The sequence below is a fragment of the Ovis canadensis genome, chromosome 5, assembly GCF_042477335.2.
Source record: "Ovis canadensis isolate MfBH-ARS-UI-01 breed Bighorn chromosome 5, ARS-UI_OviCan_v2, whole genome shotgun sequence".
In the NCBI taxonomy this organism is placed as follows: domain Eukaryota; kingdom Metazoa; phylum Chordata; class Mammalia; order Artiodactyla; family Bovidae; genus Ovis; species Ovis canadensis.
In genome coordinates, this window is record NC_091249.1 from 40,179,612 (window position 1) to 40,201,511 (window position 21,900).

Genomic DNA, 21,900 nt, shown 5'->3' on the forward strand with positions numbered 1-21,900 from the left:
ACTTATGTACTTCTTGGCAGGGCTTTCAATCTCCCTTATCCAGCCCCACATAGATACACATGGAGGAAACTCCTAGAATTTCCGCATCAGTTACCCTTGGCTGGTTTTATTTTGTTAAACATGAGGAGAGGTAGGAGGGAGGGAGGGAGGGAAAGAGATAGAGAGGGAAGGAAAGAGATGAAGGCATGGAAATGAGTCTGACTTTTAAAAATCTGTTACAACAAAAAAACTCTTAATGAAACTGGGACTTTAAGCTAAACTTATCCATGTCCATAGATTTCCATGAGGTTTTAAGACCAAAAGGCTCAGCTCTCCTGGAGAACACAGACACAGAAGCAGTTAGAATCAGGAGTATATCAAGAGTTTGTGGATCGAAGGCTTATACCACTTTAGGGTCTTCTTTAAGAGAAATTAGGGACAAAAAATTAGGCATGAAAGGGAATATATATTTAGAGAAAAGAAGTCAAGTTATTAGTTTACAAATAGCTGACAAACTCCATCAATATCTCCAAATCCAAAAAACTTATGTGACACTCTTATAAATTAACTGCCTGACATATTCTATGCTGTTATATTTTTAACTGATACATGTTGATCCTTTCATATGACACATTTTGTAATTTTCAATGAGAGATAATACAGTCTTTTCTCTAGAAAAAGTTTGAAATTGAAAGTGTTAGTCACACAGTCATGTCCAACTCTTTGCAACCCCATGGAGCCTGCCAGGCTCCTCCATCTGTAGGATTTTTTCAAGCAAGAATTTTGGAGTGGGTTGCCATTTCCTCCTCCAGGGGATCTTCCTGACCCAGGGCTTGAACCTGAGATTCCTGCATTGCCAGCAGACTCTTTACCATCTGAGCCACCGGGGAAACCACGAGTTTTATCAATAGGTTAGACATTTTCAGACAGTTTCAAACCTGTTCTTGATAATGTCATGCTAAGATGTACTGTGTGACACACAGACACAATGGCTGCTTTTAGTATTACCTTGGGTTTGTGCTCCATAAAGAATTCTGATAAATTGTGTGATAAGCATAAGTAAAATTTGGTATACTTATATAAGCTGCATTATGAAGTATCAAGTCTTAACAGGAGAGAGAATTTCTGGTTTGACTTGGTGTTAGTGAGAACAGAACCCAGAAGTTACAATTTACACGTATGATGATGGGAAGACCTTGCCAGAGATAACCTTCAGCTCTGTACATTTCCAACTTAATTTCTCTTCTATTACCTACGTGCTTCTGATGCATAGCACTCGTAGGACATGTTTATGTGATGGAATCATCTTTGGTCCTGCACCTTTTTCCCCTCTAACGTTTATTTATTTATTTGGCCATCACAGGTTTTAGTTTCAGCATGCGGGATCCTCACTGTGGCATGTGAACTCTTAGTTGTGGCATGTGGGATCTAGTTCCCTGACAAGGATCCAAACCTGGGCTCCCTGCATTGGGAGCACAGAGTTTTAGCCACTGGACCACCAGTGTAGTCCCTGGTCCTTCACTTCTGTGTCATCAAGCAAGGTGAATTTGCTTAGTGGAGTATTCCTGGAAGCCAGGAGGACTAGTGATAACTTAGCACATAGAAATGATGGCAAATCACATAAATATATTCCGCTTATCTCTAATTAAATGTATCTCCAAACAACTTCCCCTTAGTTCACAGTGCCACAAATGCCCTTGGCTACCTGACTGGAGGGGACATGTAACAGAAAATTGGAATGAAGAGAAGGCAATTATAATTGTAGTTAAAATATTATCTGAAAAGTTTATGAAAATGTACAACTACATGAATATCTTGCTAGGGACATTCCCAGGGCCGTGGAAGGGCCCAAATAAGTGAAGGTAGAAGATTAAGCTTCTTTGGTTTTATAATAAATACTTCCCTTTTGACAATACATTCTGATACATAGTTAACATGGGATGATAAGAAAAGGCTTCTAGTTCTGAGGGCAGAAGTAAGGGGGCAAGGGAAGAGCTCTGATGTTATACTAAGCCTTTCAGGAGGTGCATCTGGAAAGATGAATGGGAATTTTCAGACTTACTCCATTTACAAAAGCCTGGTAATAGGCTTGAGCATGTGTATTGTGAGAATCCTGGGTGCTTTGTATCATTAGGCAGTAGGGAAGTGTCTGGCACAGTTTGGGAAGGAGACTGTAGGTCCCTCCTCTTCTGGCAATGTTAGTGCTGGGGAGTTCTCTTTTCTTCTTGGAAAATTCTAACGCTTCCATCAAAGAGGCCTCTTCCTCTGTATGTCACCTCCTCGTTCTAACTTCTACTACATCATTGTACCCCAAGGCCCAGCAGAGTTCACTGATCCTGCCATCTTGCCCTCACCTGCTCACCTGACCCTACCTCACCTCACTCCATTCACTGAAATACTTGCCTTGTACTCAGGACACTATTATCTTTCCGCTTAACACAGTCCTGCCTTCTTTGATTGCTAGCCTTCATCCCTGTTCCTGGAGAAGGAAGGCCATTTCCTAAAACTCAACCTCCCTTTAGCTTCTAAATACCAGTCTTAACTCTACAACTCCTGTGAACAGGAGCTGAGGCCATGGGGCTTACCTAGTAAAAATGGATCAGGGTATCTACCAATGGATCATAGTATCTACCATGTTCCTGTTCTTCAGGTACCAGATAGTCTTCTGTCCTTTCCCTAATTGCAGAAATGGGACTGGCTAAGAAAAAGCAAGGCTCTTGGGAGGGGAGAGTGGAAGGGAAGAAGGGTCAACGTCTCCTCTACCACTCGCTGATGACAACTGACGAGCAGAGGAGTGGAAGCAGGGTCACTGGAGCCACCAAGGGGAGGCACAGTGAGAGCGACTCAAGGCTGTTCTGACCCTACCGAGCTCATCGTCCACTGCAGCCTGGAGTGGTCCCCAACCGTAGCCCAGCACTGGCCCCATCCTCGTTTCACATTCCAGCTCGGTACTGCCCCATATTTGCCCTCTTTTGTTGTCACCTTGGCCCTTGTTTATGCCCCCAAAGCCCACGGTGCCCCTTTTAACACATTAGCTTCACTGGGCAACTTTCATCTTTGCCTAAAATGGAAATAGACTGACAATCTAAAAAGAAATATTTTGGAGAAACAAAATTTTTTTTAAAGCAGTAGACCTAATGGCTAATTTGTATAGTAAATCTCCAAAAACTAACTTAAAAATACCTGATTTTTATTTGCTGAGTGACTAAGTTATTGAACTGTTAATTCATCAGAGCCTTTTCCAGTCTATTTATGAAGCTTAAAGCAATTCGTGTTTTTCAAGGCCTTCCAGTGTTCTGTATTTTGGGAAATGATGACTTTTCATGAACTTCAAATGAAGTGCTGGGTGCTTTATGAGTGCCAGAGATTTTCAAATGAGGATCCTCTTAGTGGAGGCCAGAGAAGCACTCAATAGATTCAACAACCATTTAAAAACCCTCAACAAGAAGGAAACTTCTTTAACCTCAGAAAAGTTGATAAAATCTGAAATAAAAGCATTTCATTTTAAATTAGGAACAAAATGAGAAAGCCTGGAATTAGTATTTATACTCAACATTATATGGAGTTCCTTGCTTGTATAATTAAAAAAGATTTAGAAGGACTAAAGTTCAGAAAGGTAAAAATTTTTTTTTAAATTATCAAATAATATTATTGTCTACAAAAAACACAGTCTACAGATTATTAACATTAATAAGATTTAGCAAGAATGTGGATATAAGATCAATTTAGAAATTCAATTATATTTCTGTACATCAACAAAATAAAATCCAATTAAAATTTCCAAAAACAACAAAGGTGTAAAGTACCTAGGAATAAGTCTAACAAATGATGTGCAAGATTTCTGTGTAGAATTCTCAAAAACTTTATCAAAGGATATTAAAGACGTAATAAATGGAGGCCCCATCATGTATATGAGTAGGTATATGGAACGCCATGAAATGTCACATTTTCTCAAATTGAGCAATAGATTTTCTGCAATTTCAACTTTAAAAATAAATCTTGACTTGACAAGCCACATTCTAAAATTTAAATGGAAGAGCAAAGGGTCAAAAGTAGCAAATCACTTCTGAAGTAGGTAAGAAGTCTTGTCTTATCAGATAAAAAACTTTCCTTGTAAGTGACAGTAATGAAGATAGCAATGTGTGATAGAACTGCATTGCAGATTAATGGGGAAGGAAAGTCTATTTGATAAATAAGCTGGGATAATTCATTATCCATATAAATGACTAGATGATTCCTTAATTCACAGCAGAAACAAAAATAATTCCAAATACATGTGCTGTACTGTGCTTAGTGGCTTAGTCATGTCCGACTCTTTGTGACCCCTTGGACTGTGGCCTGCCAGGCTCCTCTGGCCATAGAATTCTCCAGGCAGGAATACTGGAGTGGGTTTCCATGCTCTGCTCCAGGGGATCTTCCTAACCCGGGGATCTTCCTAACCCAGTGATTGAACCCAAGTCTCCTGCCTTGCAGATGGATTCTTTATGGTCTAGGCCACCAGGGAAGAATTCATTATCCCTATAAATGATTAGATGATGCCTTAATTCACACCAGAAACAAAGATAAATTCCAAATACATAAAGGATCCTAGTTTGAAAAGAAAACATATTTTTAGAAGAAAATACACAAGCACATTCTTATAACCTCAGAGTGGAAGGAGTTCTTAAGTAACAGACAGTGCAAATTATTAAGAAAATGAGATATCACCTCACACCAGTCAGAACAGCTAATTATCAAAAAGATAACAAATAACTAGCATTGGTGAGGCTATGGGAAAAAGGGAAACTTCATGCACTATTGGTGGGAATGTAAATTGGTACAGCCACTATGAAAAACTGTATGGAGGTACTTCACAAACTTAAAAATAGAACTGCCATACAATTCAGTATTTTTACTTCTGGGTATTTATACAAAGAAAACAAAAACACTAATTCAAATAGATGTATGCACTTCAGTGTTCATAGCAGCATTATTTATAAAAGTCAAGATATGGAAGCAACTTAAATGTCCATCAACAGAAGAATGGATAAATGCTTGGTATAGATACACAACAGAATATTACTCATATACCTATAAAAAGATTGAAATTTTGTCAACAACATGAATGGACCTGCAGGACATTATGTTTAGTGAAATAAGTCAGAGAAAGACAACAAATGAAAAAATATAACAAAACAGTAATAGACTCACAGATACAGAGAACAAACTAGTGATTACCACAGAGGAGAGTGGTAGGGTCAGGGACAAAATAGGTCAAGGTGATTAAAAGGTAAAAACTACTAGGTATAAAATAAATAATTGACAAGGATGTAATGTTTAGTACAGGGAATGTAGTCAATATTTTATAGTAACTTTATATGGAGTATAGTCTATAAAAGTATTGAATACCATGTTGTACACCTGAAATGTTGTAAGTCAACTATACTTAAATAAAATAAGCAAACTAATAAGTTAAAAATAAGAGCTCAGACATAATAGGCAACATGAACAGACAAGTCATATGCTGGAATAAAACATTTGCAACACGCATAGCTAACGAAAGATCAGTATTGGGAGTATTTCAAAAGCTATCTAAAAATAAGGAAAAATTAGTAATCTCTCTCTCTCCATTTCTGCTTCCCCAAAGGGTCATAAATTCATAAGCAGTAATTTAAAAGATGAGGAGATGAAAATGACCAATAAACATACTGAAAAGATGCTTCTCTTGTCTTAATAAGAGACATGCACATTAAAACCATTTATTTTGAAATGACATTTCATACCCTGCAGATTAGAAAAAAGTGAAAATTTAGATAATGGCAGTGTTGATGAAGCAGAATAACTGCTGGTAGTAGCATCAATGACAGAACTTTGAAATGGAATTTGACATGATGAGTAAAGTTAATCATGTCCATAATATGGCCCCACTGTTCCTCTCCTAGGTAGGTACCTTGGAGAGACTCTTGCATAAGCACACCGGACACCTGGGCAAGGTGGAGCATTGCTTGAATGAGCAACAAACAGGAAATATCCAGAGAGGGGCAAAAGGGAACATCACATCATGATACTCCCCTAAATCTTCTAGTGGTTTCCCACCTCAGTTAGACTAGAATTTTAAACTCCTCATCCTCTGCTTGTCTCTCTGATTTCATCAGGTGCCCATTGTGGTTCCCCAGGACACATGTCTTCTCCACTTGAGAGCAACTTGCTCCTTCTCAGTCATTTTGTGCTTGGCTGCTTCATCCTCAAAGTCAGCCTAACTATCACTTGGAGAGTCCTTAACTTGCCACTTCACCTAAAGTAGTTTTCCCCATCTTATTCTCCATCTCTGCCCTGTAATTGTTTCCTGTAATAATATACATCAGTATTTAAATTATGCATGTATATATGCACTAATTTATAGTTTTTTTTTTTGCCTATGTTCGATATTAAGCTCATAACTTTCATGAGGACAGGGACTAGGTCTATCTTGCTTTTGATTGTACTTGCTGTGTCTTCCACATAGCCTGGCATATAATGCTTAGTCAATAAATCTTTGTTGAACTGAATGATTGAAAGAAAAAACTGCATAAATTGTATGTGTCTGTTTGAGTAGTTTGTTGATATGAGGGTACATTTGATTAGCTTTAGTTCATGGGAAAGATAATGGGATAATACAACAGCCACATAAATTGCCAACATTTACTTAGCCGGTAAAGGGAAGTGTTTATCTTTTTTGATTCTTTTTTAAATTGAAGTATAGTTAATTTTCAAGGTTGTGTCAGTTTCAGGTGTACAGCAAAGTGATTCAGTTATTTGTATATGTATATTTTTTTCAGATTCTTTTTCCTTTTAGGTTACTGCAAGACTTTGAGTATAGTTCCCTGTGCTCTACAGTAGGTCCTTGTTGGTTTCTATCTGATTTTTGACCTCAAATAATTAACCAACACATGACTGAGTGCTTCAAAAAATTATTTTAAAAGATTTTATATGCAATATGTTAAGTAGATCTTTCAACTAGACTAAAACTCCTCTAGAGCCAAAATATTTGGAGGTATGAATAATGTTTTAAGATAGGTTCCAATATACATTTAAAAAAAACCTTACATATACTAATATATAGATTTAATGTTGAATATTCAAAGATGCAGGTGAAATAGGCCTGGGCTGTTTTTAGAAAGTCTTCAATATGGCTTGATGCAGGTTTTTATTTTATTAGTATTCCATTTATCTATATTTATTTAAGTCATATGTATTATATTTACCTAAATTATATTTTGCATGTTTATACATTTTAATACTTTTATACATTTAATTTAATTTTTCCTGGTTAGATCTTGAGCTACAAGAAGAGTTTGCACTACAGTCAATGTGAGAGAAAGATTAGGTAGACAAAGTAATTAAATAAATTTCAGGAAACTATGGAAATAATCTAAGAGTTTTACATTTTCAATCAGAATTGTACTCTTACTCAAACAGCTATAATGCAAGTAAGGCAGATTTATTTTATTGATGGGTGGAAAAATTAAACTAACTTTAAGTAAGTGGATTGAGATTCATTTTATGTAAATTCAGGTTCTTGATCTCAAAAACTTTTAAAAAATGAATTTGTCTTCATAAACTGACAGTCTAATATGTGAATACTATTAGTGGGATTTCTTTATTTTCTATTTAATTTTTAAAAGCTATAACTTTGAGTACTTTTTTGTGTAAATGATTTAAAATGATTAAAAAATAAATCAGACAATTGACTTTCTGGATATGGTGCTATGCAAAAGTGAAGTTCAGATATGGAGGTTCCTCTTCTGCCTTGACTTGATTACTTTACATGGAAGTTACATTAACGTTTACATCAGATGGAAAGTAAATTTTAGGTGGTTAGCATGCTGTAATATATATAGAAGTAGAAATAAAATGTTATAAACACGAAACATATAATATTATAGACCAATGTCACCTCCATTAAAAAAATTTACACCAAAGCTGGATGAGTTATAATCTATAAAAATTTGATTGCATTGTATATCTGAAACTAATATAGTTTTGTAAATCAACTAAACCTCAATTTTAAAAAAGTTGGATGAGAAACTTTTTCTTGTAACAGATTTCCACCTGCACTTGGTTTCCCCATTGTATAAGTTGCTGGAAAATTATTATGAGACAAAATGAATAAAGAGTAGATAAATGAATTTTCATTAAAAATATAAATTATCAGAGTGGTGTTCATGTAGGTATTAACAATTATAGCTAAAAAAGATATGTTCTGAATCTAGTCACAGCTGCTATAAATCGTTTTACAGTAAGTAGCAGGACCAGACCACAGCCAGTATTAACATTTAATTTAGAAAGCTCCAAAGAAGGAAACTGTTTTGAAATTTTAATAATTACTATTCTGATACTTGGGTTTCCTGGTGGCTCAGACAGTGAAGAAGCTGCCTGCAGTGCAGGAGACCTGGGTTTGATCCCTAGGTTGGATCCCCTGGAGGAGGGCATAGCAACCCACTCTAGTATTCTTGCCTGGAGAATCCCCATGGACAGAGGAGCCTGGCGGGTTACAGTCCATGGGGTCACACAGAGTTGGAAACAACTGAATGACTAAGCACACAGCATATTCTGATACTTATACCATAATTTTGACAGCAAAGGAAGGTTTTTGGTTTAGCTGTTTTTACATGAACTTGGGCAACCTCTGGGCAATGCTGAGGGACAGGGAAGGCTGGAGTGCTACAGTCCATGGGGTCTCAAAGAGTTGGATATGACTTGGCAACCAAACAACAACCACCACACCACCACCACCAATAGTTTGGTTTCACTTACTGTGAACCTGTGAGGGGGTCAAGGATCAAGTAACTGCATAGCTGGCCAGATTTCCAGTACGTATTAAACAGTACTAAGAAGTCAACAACAATTATTGTCCCTTCACGGTGATAAGAGTTCTGTTTGCTCAGCAAATCACATCCTTTTCTGCGTACTCCCTTAAAATCTACCAGCCCAGGGGCCTGGGCTGTGCCCTCTCTTTCTCTTTGGCAGAATCCTCCCTTTGGGGATGAGGAAGGAGCTCTCCAAGCAGCATCTGTTGGGTGGCCGAAGCCATGGGGTTGGGGGCGGGCAGAGAGGGTGTACCCACCTGAGAAACACTGAGCCGGGGCTGTCAGGAATGCTGTTCTGGGCCTCTGCACCCGACTTGCCTGGGATGCCTGGAATCTCAGACCGGAACGTTGTGTCACTGCCTGATGAGAGCCTTTTCTTCACCATTGTACACTTGTCAATCACCAACTCAAGAAGTAAACTCAAGGGCTCATTTTCCAAGCTCCCCAATAATGTGAAAATATCTGAGTTTCAGCCTTGTTCTGTTTCTGCACTGCAGGAAGCTCTTTCTTCACATGACTCCTAATCTAGCTGAGGTGATTTTTTTTTTTTGAAGCCAGTTAATGAGTAACATGTAAGTATAACATGGAGTGGTTTTCATCCTACCCACATTTGCTCTGAAGGAGAAATAAACATGTTTGGTAGACTCAGCTTTCAGTTTACTAATAGGAACACCATATGACTCTGGATTTAGGCAGAAATGTCTATGGAAACTCGAAGACTTAAAAGAACGAGATGCAGAGACAGGCAGTAATGAAACATTAAAAGCAGAAATGTTTTCTTTAACCTCCTGAGTCTGATCAAAAGGGCAGGGAATGTGCTTGACACCTTTACACGTATAGGAAATAACTAGCCCATGTTAGGTAAGACACGCAGGAGGCTGTGTGCTGTGGTGCTGAGTCTCTGGGACCTGGAGAGCTCTAGAGTTCTTATGGAAGTGATACGTTCAAAGTTAAGGGAGCCTCAACATTCAGGCTATGTATTTTGCTGGTTATAGAAAACTGTACTCGGTACCAAAATGGTAATGACAATAAAGACAAACAAACAAAAAAACACTAGGAGTTAAAGGCTCAGACTCCATCCATTGCATGCTGGCTGTCTAAGCACAGGCGATCCCAACCCGGCCAAGCATATCAACCATGTGTCTCCCACAAGATTAGAAGGAAATCATATTGGAGAATATTCTACATATTATCATTATTGTTATTTAGAACCCTACTAAAAGTGTGAAAGTGAAAGTGTTAGTTGCTCAGTCCTGTCCGACTCTTTGTAACCCAGTGGACTGTACCCTCCCAGGCTCCTCTGTCCATGGGATTCACTAGGCAAGAATACTGGAGTGGGTTGGCAATCTCTTCTCCAGGAGATCTTCCTGATCCAGGGATTGAACCCAGTTTTCCTGCATTGCAGGCAGATTCTTTACTGTCTGAGAGAGCAGGGAAGCCCACTAAAAGCAGGAGGGAAAATGAATTTACATGTGATGATCTTCAGATCGTTGGTCACTTAATGTTTCTTCACAAGAAAAACATCAGTTTTTCACCAGTGTTACTAGTGGCAGGGAAGGATTTATAGTTCAAAGGAACTATATTCTCTCTCTTCTGTTCCCCTTGTGATTAGTCAGTGACATTGGAGAATGACTGCCTTAAGTGAAGTACACAGATTCTGATAGTGGAAGAGAGCAAAGTTTCCTGGGAAATCAAACCTTTAGCCTTGCTTTTGTTAGCACTTTGCTCTAACCAGCTGACAACCGGCCAGGGGTAGGTTTTTGCATTTCTGTGCACTGTACTGACTCTAAGCATACTTTTGAAATTACTAGACAAAGTGTATATTTCAGTAGGATTTTACTGGTGCCTACCAAAATGACCAGTTTATCCCAGTTTGTCCAGAATACCCTTAATTTTTAACATTGAATGCCCAATATCCTAGGAACCTCTTAGGGTTGGGCAAACCAAAGCGGGTGGTCACCCTGGTTCCAAGTGTCGTCTTGTTACAATTCTGGTGGCGCATTGCACCCAGCTTCCCTCCTTATTTTTTTTAAATAGTGGAATATACATATTTCTCTTTTTCCCTTTATGTTTCCCCTTATGTACCCCTTTTGTGTTGCAATTATGTTAGAAAGATATTAAGTAAGGTAATTTATACTGAAGTGGATGGATTAATCAAACCCATCATGACGTAGTGATTATCATATGAAGTAAGTCAGACAGAGGAAGACAAATATGATGCCACTTGTATGTGGAATCTAAAAAGTGATACAAATGAATTTATTTGCAAAACAGAAACACACTCACAGACATAGAAAACAAGCTGATGGTTACCAAAGGGGAAATGTGGGGGAGGGATAAATTTAGAGTTTGGGATTAACAGATACACACTACTATATATAAAATAGATAAACAGCCAGGGCCTACTGTCTAGTACAGGGAACTATATTCAGCATTTCACAATAACCTGTAATAGAATAATCTATCTATTGATAAAACCTGAATCACTTTGCTGTACAGCTGAAACTAAGGCAACATTGTAAACCAACTATACTTCAATAAAAAAAAATCCATTACCAAACTTCTAGAATAGCAACCTATAAGGTAGTTTCTGCTCCTTATAAATAAAAAAGTCTCATCAGCACAGATACTACAACTAATGAAACATAATGTTACTGTTTCCTAGGCTGGTTTGGATTTTAACTGGGGGCAATGCTTAACTCAGGACAAAATGTCTCAAAAGGAAGAAATCTAAGGGTTAGCAACCAGTCTTTGGACATATTTTTTAATAGAGAAGATTTCTTAATATTCACTCAGTCAACAATATTTTATCAGCAAGGCTCCAAGCTGGCTGCAGTGAGTGATACAAAGGTATTTAAAGAAATGGGTCCTTGCTCCAATATGTAGCTAGGAAGAGAAAATATACGTAATTGAAAAGTTAACTAACCAGTGAAAGAGGGAGGAAAGCAGTAAATCATAATGCTTTAGAAGCAGAGGGGGATGAGTGAATTCACTGCTGCAATCACCGGTGATATGGTTGTGTCATAGCGGCAGCAATGACTAGCCTACGGGAGGCAGCCCTGAAGTAGTGGAAACAGTACTGCCTGAACTCCTACGTAAGATATTGAGTTCATTCCTTATCATAAGAAAGTGTGTCAGAGATGAGATTTGCTGAAATTCTAGAGCATGGGTCACAAACTCAAATGCCTTCAAGACCCAGAAGATAAGTAAAACCACGACAGGGCAGACAGGGCGTAGAAGTCTGTAGAAAGTGGCAGAAAAGTGGAGTGCTCATGCCCTCCCTAGAACTTGTCAGTGTGAAACTACAGATGCTGGTGGGAGGGGCAGCCTAAACTTGTCTGAAGGCGGGATTCAGTCACGGCTTTTCAACTGAATTCCACTTTTTGATATGAGCTACCTATGATCAGTCTTAAAAATTTTGCTAGTAGTTATGTCTGCACTTTATATTCAAACAGGAATAAGGTTCTGATAGCACATGACCACTGAAAGAAATATGACTGATTAGTTTTTAAATGGGTGACAGTTGACAGCTGTGCATTAATCTACACCTGCAGACACTCAGCTGCCACTGTTTGACCCCTTTGGCTGTGTTTAGATGTGGCCTGTACTCAAGGCACTTTTAGCCTTTGCTACAACTTTCATTTTTATGTGGAAAAATGGAAATAAAGACCAGGTGACAGAGACATTGGCAAAAAAAAAAAAGTATGATCTATGATAACAACCAGAATACAATGAAAATAAAGATAGCAGAGACCTTTCATATCTTTCCATGGAAAGGGAGATTAATAAATAAAACTAAACAAGACAAAAACTGACAACTAGAAGGCAGTTTTAAGTGAGACCACCAATGATGGAAATACCTCATTTTTCTGATGCTTTCCAGTAAGTCACAATGCTATATCTTTATAAACAGAGATTATAAAAGGCAAAGTGGTTGACTGAGGAGGCTTTACAAATAACCTGGAGAAAGGCAAGAAGCGAAAAGAGAGAAAGGGAAAGATATACCCAACTGAATGCAGAGTTCAGAGAATAGGAAAGAGAGAGAAGTCCTTCTTCAATGAACAATGCAAAGCAGTAGAGGAAAATAATAGAATGGGAAAGACTGGAGATCTCATCAAGAAAGTTGGAGATATCAAGGGAACATTTCATGCAAAGATGGGTGCAATAAAGGACAGAAATGGTAAGGACATAACCAGAGGCAGAAAAGATTAAGAAGAGGTGGCAAGAATACACAGAATTGTACAAAAAAGGTCTTAATGACCCAGATAACCATAATGCTGTGGTCACTCAACTAAAGTCAGACATCCTGGAGTGTGAAGTCAAGTGGGGCCTTAGGAAGCATTACTGCAAACAAAGCTAGTGGAGATGATTGAATTCCCGCTGAGCTATTTCAAATCCTAAAAGATAATGCTGCACTCAGTATGTCAGCAAATTTGGAAAACTCAGCAGTGGCCACAGAACTGGAAAAAGTCAGTTTTTATTCCAATCCCAAAGAATGTTCAAACTACCAGACAATTGTGCTCATTTAGCGCGCTAGTCACTTCACGGGAAATAGATGGGGAAACAGTGGAAACAATGGCAGACTTTATTTTTTTGGGCTTCAAAATCACTGTAGATGGTGACTGCAGCCATGAAATTAAAAGATGCTTACTCCTTGGAAGGAAAGTTATGACCAACCTAGATAGTATATTCAAAAGCAGAGACATTACTTTGCCAACTAAGGTCCGTCTAGTCAAGGCTATGGTTTTTCCAGTGGTCATGTGTGGATGTGAGAATTGGACTGTGAAGAAAGCTGAGCGCCGAAGAATTGATGCTTCTGAAGTGTGGTGTTGGAGAAGACTCTTGAGAGTCCCTTGGACTACAAGGAGATCCAACCAGCCCATTCTAAAGATCAGTCCTGGGTGTTCTTTGGAACGGATGATGCTGAAGCTGAAACTCCAATACTTTAGCCACCTCATGCAAAGAGTTGACTCATTGGAAAAGACTCTGATGCTGGGAGGGATTGGGGGCAGGAGGAGAAGGGGATGACAGAGGATGAGATGGCTGGATGGCTTCACTGACTAGATGGATGTGAGTTTGAGTGAACTCCGGGAGTTGGTGATGGACAGGGAGGCCTGGCGTGCTGCAGTTCATGGGGTCGCAAAGAGTCGGACACAACTGAGTGACTGAACTGACCTGAACTGAAGGTTATGCTAAAAATCCTTCAAGCTAGGCTTCAGCAGTATGTGAGCCAAGAACCTCCAGATGTAGAAGCTGGGTTTAGGAAAGGCAGAGGAATCAGAGATCAAATTACCAATATTCATTGGATCATTGAGAAAGCAAGGGAATTACAGACTACTACATGAAAGTCTTTGACTGTGTGGATCACAACAAACTGAGAAAAATTCTTAAAAGGATGCGAGTATCAGACCACCTTATCTGTCTGCTGAGAAACCTGAATGCGGGTTAGAACAATGCAACTGAATGAAACAGAACGTTCCATGGAACAACAGACTGGCTCACCCTGTTTATTTAACTTATATGCAGAGTATATCATGTGAAATGCTGGACTGGATGAATCACAAGTTGGAATCAAGATTGTTGGGAGAAATATCAACAACCTCATATATGCAGATGACACCACTCTAGTGGCAGCAAGTGAAGAGGAACTAAAGAATCTCTAGATGAGGGTGTAATATGAGAGTGAAAAAGCTGGCTTAAAATTCAACATTCACAAAATAAGATTATGGCATCGGGTCCCATCAAATTCATGGCAAATAGAAGGGGAGAAGATAAACTCAGTGACAGATTTTATTTTCTTGGGCTCCAAAATCACTGTAGATGGTGACTGCAGCCATGAAATTAAAGGATGCTTGCTCTTTGTAAGGAAAGCTATGACAAATCTAGACAGCATATTAAAAAGCAAAGATGACTTTGCTGACAAAGGTTCATATAGTCAAAGCTATGGTTTTTCCAGTTCAGTTCAGTTGCTTAGTTGTGTCAGACTCTTTGTGACCCCATGGACTGCAGCATGCCAGGCTTCCCTGTCCATCACCAACTGGAGCTTACTCAAACTCATGTCCATTGAGTTGGTGATGCCATCCAACCATCTCATCCTCTGTCATCCCCTTCTCCTCCCGCCTTTTTTGCAGTAGTCATGTACAGATGTGAGAGCTGGACCGTAAAGAATGCTGAGTGCTGAAGAATTGATGCTTTCTAATTGTGGTGGTGGAAAAGACTCTTGAGAATCCCTTAGACAGCAAGGAGATCAAACCAGTCAATCTTAAAGGAAATAAACCCTGAGTATTCCCTGGAAGGTCTGATGCTGAAACTGAAGCTCCAATATTTTGATCACCTGATGTGAAGAGCCAACTCACTGGAAAAGCTTCTGATTGCTAGGAAAGATTAAAGGACAAGGAGAAGAGGGTGGGAGAGGATGAGATGGTTAGATTGCATCACTGAAGCAATGGACATGAATTTGAACAAACTCTGGGAGATAGTGAAGGACAGGGAAGCCTGGTGTGCTGCAGTCCATGGTGTTGTGAAGAGTTGGACATGACTTAGTGACTGAACAACAATAACAACAGGCATATGATAAATTGTGTAGGAGTTATAGTATATATTGTTTTGTTTGATTTTATACAAGTTGGTAATATTAATAATTTCCAGGGAAATATTTATGAACAGTATATGATTTTTTAATGTCCCCATAGTGGATTTTTTGGTATTATTTTTATTGTGGTTAAATAATGCGGTTAATGTGGTTCATAATGTTTTACCATAAGGTTTATAAGACAAAATATACAAAATATAAAGAAAATTTTAAAATCACCTATAATCCTCAGTTCCCAGGAATAGTCACAGTGAATATTTTAGCATCATCAAAATTATGTTTTACTCTAGTTCAGTTCAGTCACTTAGTTGTGTCCGACTCTTTGCAACCCCATGAACTGCAGCATGCCAGGCCTACCTGTCCAACACCAATTCCCAGAGTCTACCCAAACTCATGTCCATTGAGTCGGTGATGCCATCCAACCATCTCATCCTTTGTCATCCCCTTCTTCTTCTGCCCTCAGTCTTTCCCAGCATCAGGGTTCCAACGAGTCAGCCCTTCACATCAGGTGGCCGAAGTACTGGAGTTTCAGCTTCAACATCAGTCCTTCCAATGAACACCCAGGACTGATTTCCTTTAGAATGGACTGGTTGGATCTCCTTGCAGTCCAAGGGACTCTCAAGAGTCTTCTCCAACACCACAGTTCAAAAGCATAAATTCTTCTGTGCTTAGCTTTCTTTATAGTCCAACTCTCACATCCACACATGACTACTGGAAAAACCATAGCCTTGACTAGATGGACCTTTGTTGGCAAAGTAATGTCTCTGCTTTTTAATATGCTGTCTAGGTTAGTCATAACTTTCCTTCCAAGGAGTAAGCATCTTTTAATTTCATGGCTGCAATCACCATCTGCAGTGAGTTTGGAGCCCCCCAAAATAAAGTCTGCCACTGTTTCCCCATCTATTTGCCATGTTTTACTTTAAAGGACTGTCAAATTGTTAATCCTGGAAAAATATTCAACATTTACTAAACAAATTTTTATCATTTCTAAGGGGTCTTGCATTCAAAGTGAGGAATAAACAGATACATCTTTTCAGTTCCCCGCCTACAGCTGGAGCATCTGGGGCTAGAGAAGTTGATGTAGAGCCAGAAAAGACATGTTTGGAGAATTTCATGAAACAGATTTGAGCAAGATTTGTTTGGGAGTAAGCACAACACTGGCCAAGATGTTTCTAGTCTAGTGACTAGATGGTAGATAATGAGATTTTAAAACAAAAAGGGACCTAAAGATATTTCACAATATAGATGTATCCAGAAGGGTTAGATGACTCACCCAAGGTCATGTGAATAATTATATAGTGGCAGAGGTGGGGCTGCCTCCTGGACTCTCTCTTCATTCCTGGCCTGGTAACCTGGCTTCTGTTCACACCATGAGGGTCTACAGGGTTCCTCCTCTTGTCACTCACAGGAGAATAACATATCAGGGAGCAGCAGCAGCTCACCTGTATTTGCTGTTGTCTTTATACACTTCATTTCTTACTGCTATTGTGTGAAGCAGCAGTTTTTCTTTTAGATATTAACTTTTTTAGGCTTTGTCATTAATCATAATATTTAAAATTTTCTCCAGCTTTCTGAATTTCAGGGAGTTTTCTCCCTATATTTTGCTATTGGATTCTAGGGCCAGTACACATTTTATTTAAAAACACCGACTCTCTGTGCTTGAATTCTTATGATGCAACTTATTAGCTATAGTTTTCTAATCTGTGCAATGAGACTAGTAATAGTACTTACCTAATAGGTTTGTTCGGAGAAGGCAATGGCACCCGACTCTAGTAACTCTTGCCTGGAAAATCACATGGATGGAGGAGCCTGGTAGGCTGCAGTCCATGGGGTCGCTAAGAGTTGGACACGGCTGAGTGACTTCACTTTCACTTTTCACTTTCATGCATTGGAGAAGGAAATGGCAACCCACTCCAGTGTTCTTGCCTGGAGAATCCCAGGGACGGGGGAGCCTGGTGGGCTGCCGTCTATGGGGTCACACAGAGTCGGACACGACTGAAGTGACTTAGCAGCAGCAGCAGCAGCAGCAATAGGTTTGTTGGGAAAGCAAATTAGTTAATACTTGCAAAGACTTTGAATATTGTCTGGCACATAAGGAGCACTCGGTAAGTTGCTATAATTATTACCAACTTTCATAATTATTTTTATCAACATTTATAAAAGTGGGAAAAGGCAACCCACTCCAACAGTCTTGCCTGGAAAATTTATAATAAAATCATAGGGCCTTATGTACAGTAACTAATTATCTGTTTTTCAAGGCTTTCAAACAGCCTAACATATTATTTACATAATATAAACTCCACCTGTTTAAAGTGTATAACTTAGTGGTTTTTAGTTTATTTACAAAGTTACACAACCTCCACCATCTCTAGTTTTAGAACATTTTCCTCACTCCAAAAAGAAGCCTTGTACCCCATGAGCAGTTACTCTCCATCCCCTCACAACCTCCTTTCTCCACCCTCAGCAACTGCTAATCTACTAATGTAACTGCCCTATATGAGAGAAAGTAAGTAACTTATCTGATTATTTTATATAAATGAGATCATACTATGAAATCATAGTATATGTGATCTTTTTTGACTGGCTTCTTTTACTTAGCATGTTCCACTGGGTTCTTTCACTTAACATGTGATTTCATCCACATTGTACCATATATCAGTAATTTATTCCATTTTGTGACCAAATAATATTCAACTCTGTGGATACTGGAGAGGGAAATGGCAACCCACTCCAGTATTCTTGCCTGGAAAATTCCATAGACAGAGGAGATTGGTGGGCTACAGTCCATGGGATTGTAAAGAGTTGGACACGACTTAGTGACTAAACAACAACCAAATAACTATACCACATTTTATTTATCCATTCTTCAGGCGATAGGTATTTGAATTGTTTCCACTTTTTGGCTTTATGAGTAATGCTGCTATGGAATTTGAGTACAGGTTTTGTGTGGTCATGCATTTTCAATTATCTTAGTTGTATACCTTAGAGTAAAATTGCTATGTTTAACTTTTTAAGGAACCATCAAATTGCTTTCCAAAGTGGCTACACCATTTTATATTCCAACCAGCAATATCTCCATATGCCTTCCAGTACTTATTATTTTTTTCTTTTTGATTGTAGACATTCTAGTGGTTGTGAAATGATATCTCATTATGGTTTTTATTTACGTGTTCCTAATGACAAATGATGTTGAGCGTTTTTCTGTGCTTATTGGCCATTATAACTCTTATTTGGAGAAAAATCTGTTTAATCCTTTGCCCATTTTCAAGTTAGGTTGTCTTTTTTATTATTGAGCTGTATCCTTCATATATTCTGGAAATAAGTACCTTTTCCAATATGTGATTTACAATACTTTCTCCCATTCTATAGGTTTCTCTTCACTTTCTTGATGGTGATGTTTGAAGCACAAAAGTTTTAATTTTGGTTAAGTCCAATTTATCAATTCTCTCTTTTATCAAACTTGTGCTTTTGGTGTTATACATAAGACATAATTGCCTAACCCAAGGTCATGAAGATTTACTCCTATGTTTCTTTTAAGAGTTTTATCATTTTAGCATTTACATTAGTGTAAGGTCTTTGAAAGTTATGACCAACCTAGATAGTATATTCAAAAGCAGAGACATTGCTTTGCCAACTAAGGTCCATCTAGTCAAGGCTATGGTTTTTCCTGTGGTCATGTATGGATGTGAGAGTTGGACTGTGAAGAAGGCTGAGCACTGAAGAATTGATGCTTTTAAACTGTGGTGTTGGAGAAGACTCTTGAGAGTCCCTTGGACTGCAAGGAGATCCAACCAGTCCATTCTGAAGGAGATCAGCCCTGGGATTTCTTTGGAAGGAATGATGCTAAAGCTGAAACTCCAGTACTTTGCCCACCTCATGAGAAGAGTTGACTCATTGGAAAAGACTCTGATGCTGGGAGGGATTGGGGGCAGGAGGAGAAGGGGACGACAGAGGATGAGATGGCTGGATGCCATCACTGACTCGATGGACGTGAGTCTGAGTGAACTCCGGGAGTTGGGGATGGACAGGGAGGCCTGGCGTGCTGTGATTCATGGGGTCACAAAGAGTGGGACACGACTGAGCGACTGAACTGAACTGAAGGTCTTTGATCCACTTTGAGTTAATTCTTAAATGTATTATTTGTTAGGGGTCTAACTTCATTCTTTTGCATGTTGTCCCAGCACTTAACTCTTTGGCCAGTTTTCCTGACATTATTGTTGAAAATGAATTGACTGTAAATGTTGTTAGGTTTTATTTCTGGCTAACTATTTTAATAATATAATTAGAAACTTATTAACAATTAATTAATTTGATCAACACTGTTTCTTTTGAAGCCGTGTGTTTTTATCTTTTTCGTAAGATCTGGTCTACATAAGTCCAGGAGCAGCATTTTTGGTATTTTCCCTTTATCCTTTTTGGTAATCCTGAAATCATGTTTTTTAGGTGGTTGTTTATTTCACCTGTTTGTAATAGTGATATAACAAAAATATTAATAGTAATGATTTTCTACAAAATCTTCAAGCATTTAGAAGGGAATGAACTAAAAGACCAGTCTTAAAGACCGGCAAACAGAAAGAGATTCACTTACTAATATGTTTCTATTTATTGTTGATTACTTTTCTTCAGTTTAGCATTCATCTTGTAACATTAAAAAAAACGGTAATGAATGGTGAGGCTGGGCTGAATTTACAACAACTCACTGTGATGGTACTGTCTGTGTCAGTTTAGTCTTAAAAAGTTATTTTATGGTATCTTTAAGATGTGACTTAGGATAGAAGTGTGAAATTTATGGAAGAAGAAATATACATGGATAATAAATAAGTGAAAAATATTCTCTACTAATTTTAAAAAACGCAGCTGATGACCTAATTGGGTAACAAATTAGCAGAGTTTTTTTTAAAGATCACCAAATTTGTGGTGATGGTAGTAGGCTTTTTTTTTTTTGTATTGTAAATGACTGAAACAAGACAAACCTAAAACTGCAGCTTCTGGAAGAGCCATTTGTCCTTGTGGGTCTTATATCTCTCCTTGAATTTGACCTTGGTGTCTTGTTGAGAGTAGGATCTCTGAAGACATCCTTATTGACAGTGATTTTGTCCAAGGGAATATCCACAGAGTAGCTTGTGGGGCATGAAGTGATTATAATTATAAACTTTCATGAAAGACTTGATCTTTGACCTCTTAACAATTTTCATCTTGTTAATGGTGGCTGTCAGTTTGTGGTCAATTCTAGCCCCCAGAGCATGACTGTAGGGTTGGCCTGAGGTGCTATTATCAAGGTTCTTCATTATGACCACTTCGTGTCTAGAGTAGCATCTGGCCGAGATCAGATCCATAATATTGAATTTCATGAACTTGCCCATTTCAGCAGCACCAGTTGGGACTACAGCTAGTGGTAGGCCTCTTAACATGTATGTATTCAATGCTGGCTGCTGCTGCTGCTAAGTCGCTTCAGTCGTGTCCGACTCTGTGTGACCCCATAGACGGCAGCCTACCAGGCTCCCCCGTCCCTGGGATTCTCCAGGCAAGAACACTGGAGTGGGTTGCCATTTCCTCCTCCAATGCATGGAAGTGAAAAGTGAAAGTGAAGTCGCTCAGTCATGTCTGACTTTTAGCGACCCCAGGGACTGCAGCCCACCAGGCTCCTCCATCCATGGGATTTTCCAGGCAAGAGTACTGGAGTGGGGTGCCATTGCCTTCTCCGGTTCAATGCTGGAAATAACCCATAAAGGAGTTCTCATCCTCATTTTGTGGAGGAGAAAGCTGAGGCTTGTGAGTTTTATGAACTCATCCCGCATCTCACAGCTTGTGTGTGACCAAGGTGAGACTCAAACCTAGGTATAGGTATATAAAGCTAGGAATAGCTGCCCTTCCATAGCCACAGGGCGAGTTTAGCCCAGACTGGCCAGAGGCCATCGTGAGCTTCCTGGTAAGCCAGAGTTTGAATTCTGCCCTGTGTTTCTGTGCAAACTCTACAGAGTAAGGCGAGGTTTGGGGGTTGCCTGGGTCATCCTGGGGCTGAGGAGACACACCATTTCTCTGAGCAACTGTGTTCCAGTGTTTCTTGTTAGGTTTTCAGGGAGGGAGGGTAAAGAGTAGGAGTGAATTTATTAGTTGTGTAACTTCTGTATTCCTGGCACTTTACATATAGAAACTTATTTAACCCTCCTGTAATGCTAGGAAACGGGTATATTTCTCATCATTTCAGAGATAAGGGAACTGAACTCAAGAAAAGCAGCTTCTTTTGCTAGTTCACACGTTCAGTTGAACAGCAGCAGAGCTGAAATTTAAATGCAGGCCTATGGAATCCAAAGTCTTTCCGCTATTATACAGTCTTTCTGAAAGGAAAATAAAACACATGGCTCCTGTTCCTGATTTCCTCAACCTACTCACATATTATATTACACTTTATGTTCCCATCATGCCTCATGCAGTGTATGCCTTCACAGTGTCCGTGTGTACCTATTGTGACGCCTTCAGATGTCATTCTGAGGCCTTCTA

The 21,900-nt window shown here is 38.9% G+C and overlaps 2 protein-coding genes and 1 pseudogene across 3 annotated transcripts in view; all 3 read right to left on the reverse strand.

The window, feature by feature from the left end:
* GRAMD2B (GRAM domain containing 2B) overlaps positions 1–9,363 on the reverse strand; it is a 122,497-nt gene extending 113,134 nt beyond the window's left edge. Inside the window, exon 1 of one of the 2 annotated variants that reach the window (XM_069589533.1) lies at positions 9,065–9,363. In XM_069589533.1, the coding sequence (XP_069445634.1) occupies positions 9,065–9,192 (128 nt within the window). In that variant the 5' untranslated portion in view covers positions 9,193–9,363. The remainder of the gene's footprint in view (positions 1–9,064) is intronic. The other variant, XM_069589532.1, reaches the window with a different exon arrangement.
* LOC138441134 (large ribosomal subunit protein uL16-like) overlaps positions 1–21,900 on the reverse strand; it is a 790,661-nt gene that overhangs the window by 531,498 nt on the left and 237,263 nt on the right. The gene's annotated exons all lie outside the window — the stretch shown is intronic.
* On the reverse strand, positions 20,373–20,762 carry LOC138441746 (large ribosomal subunit protein eL27-like; annotated as a pseudogene).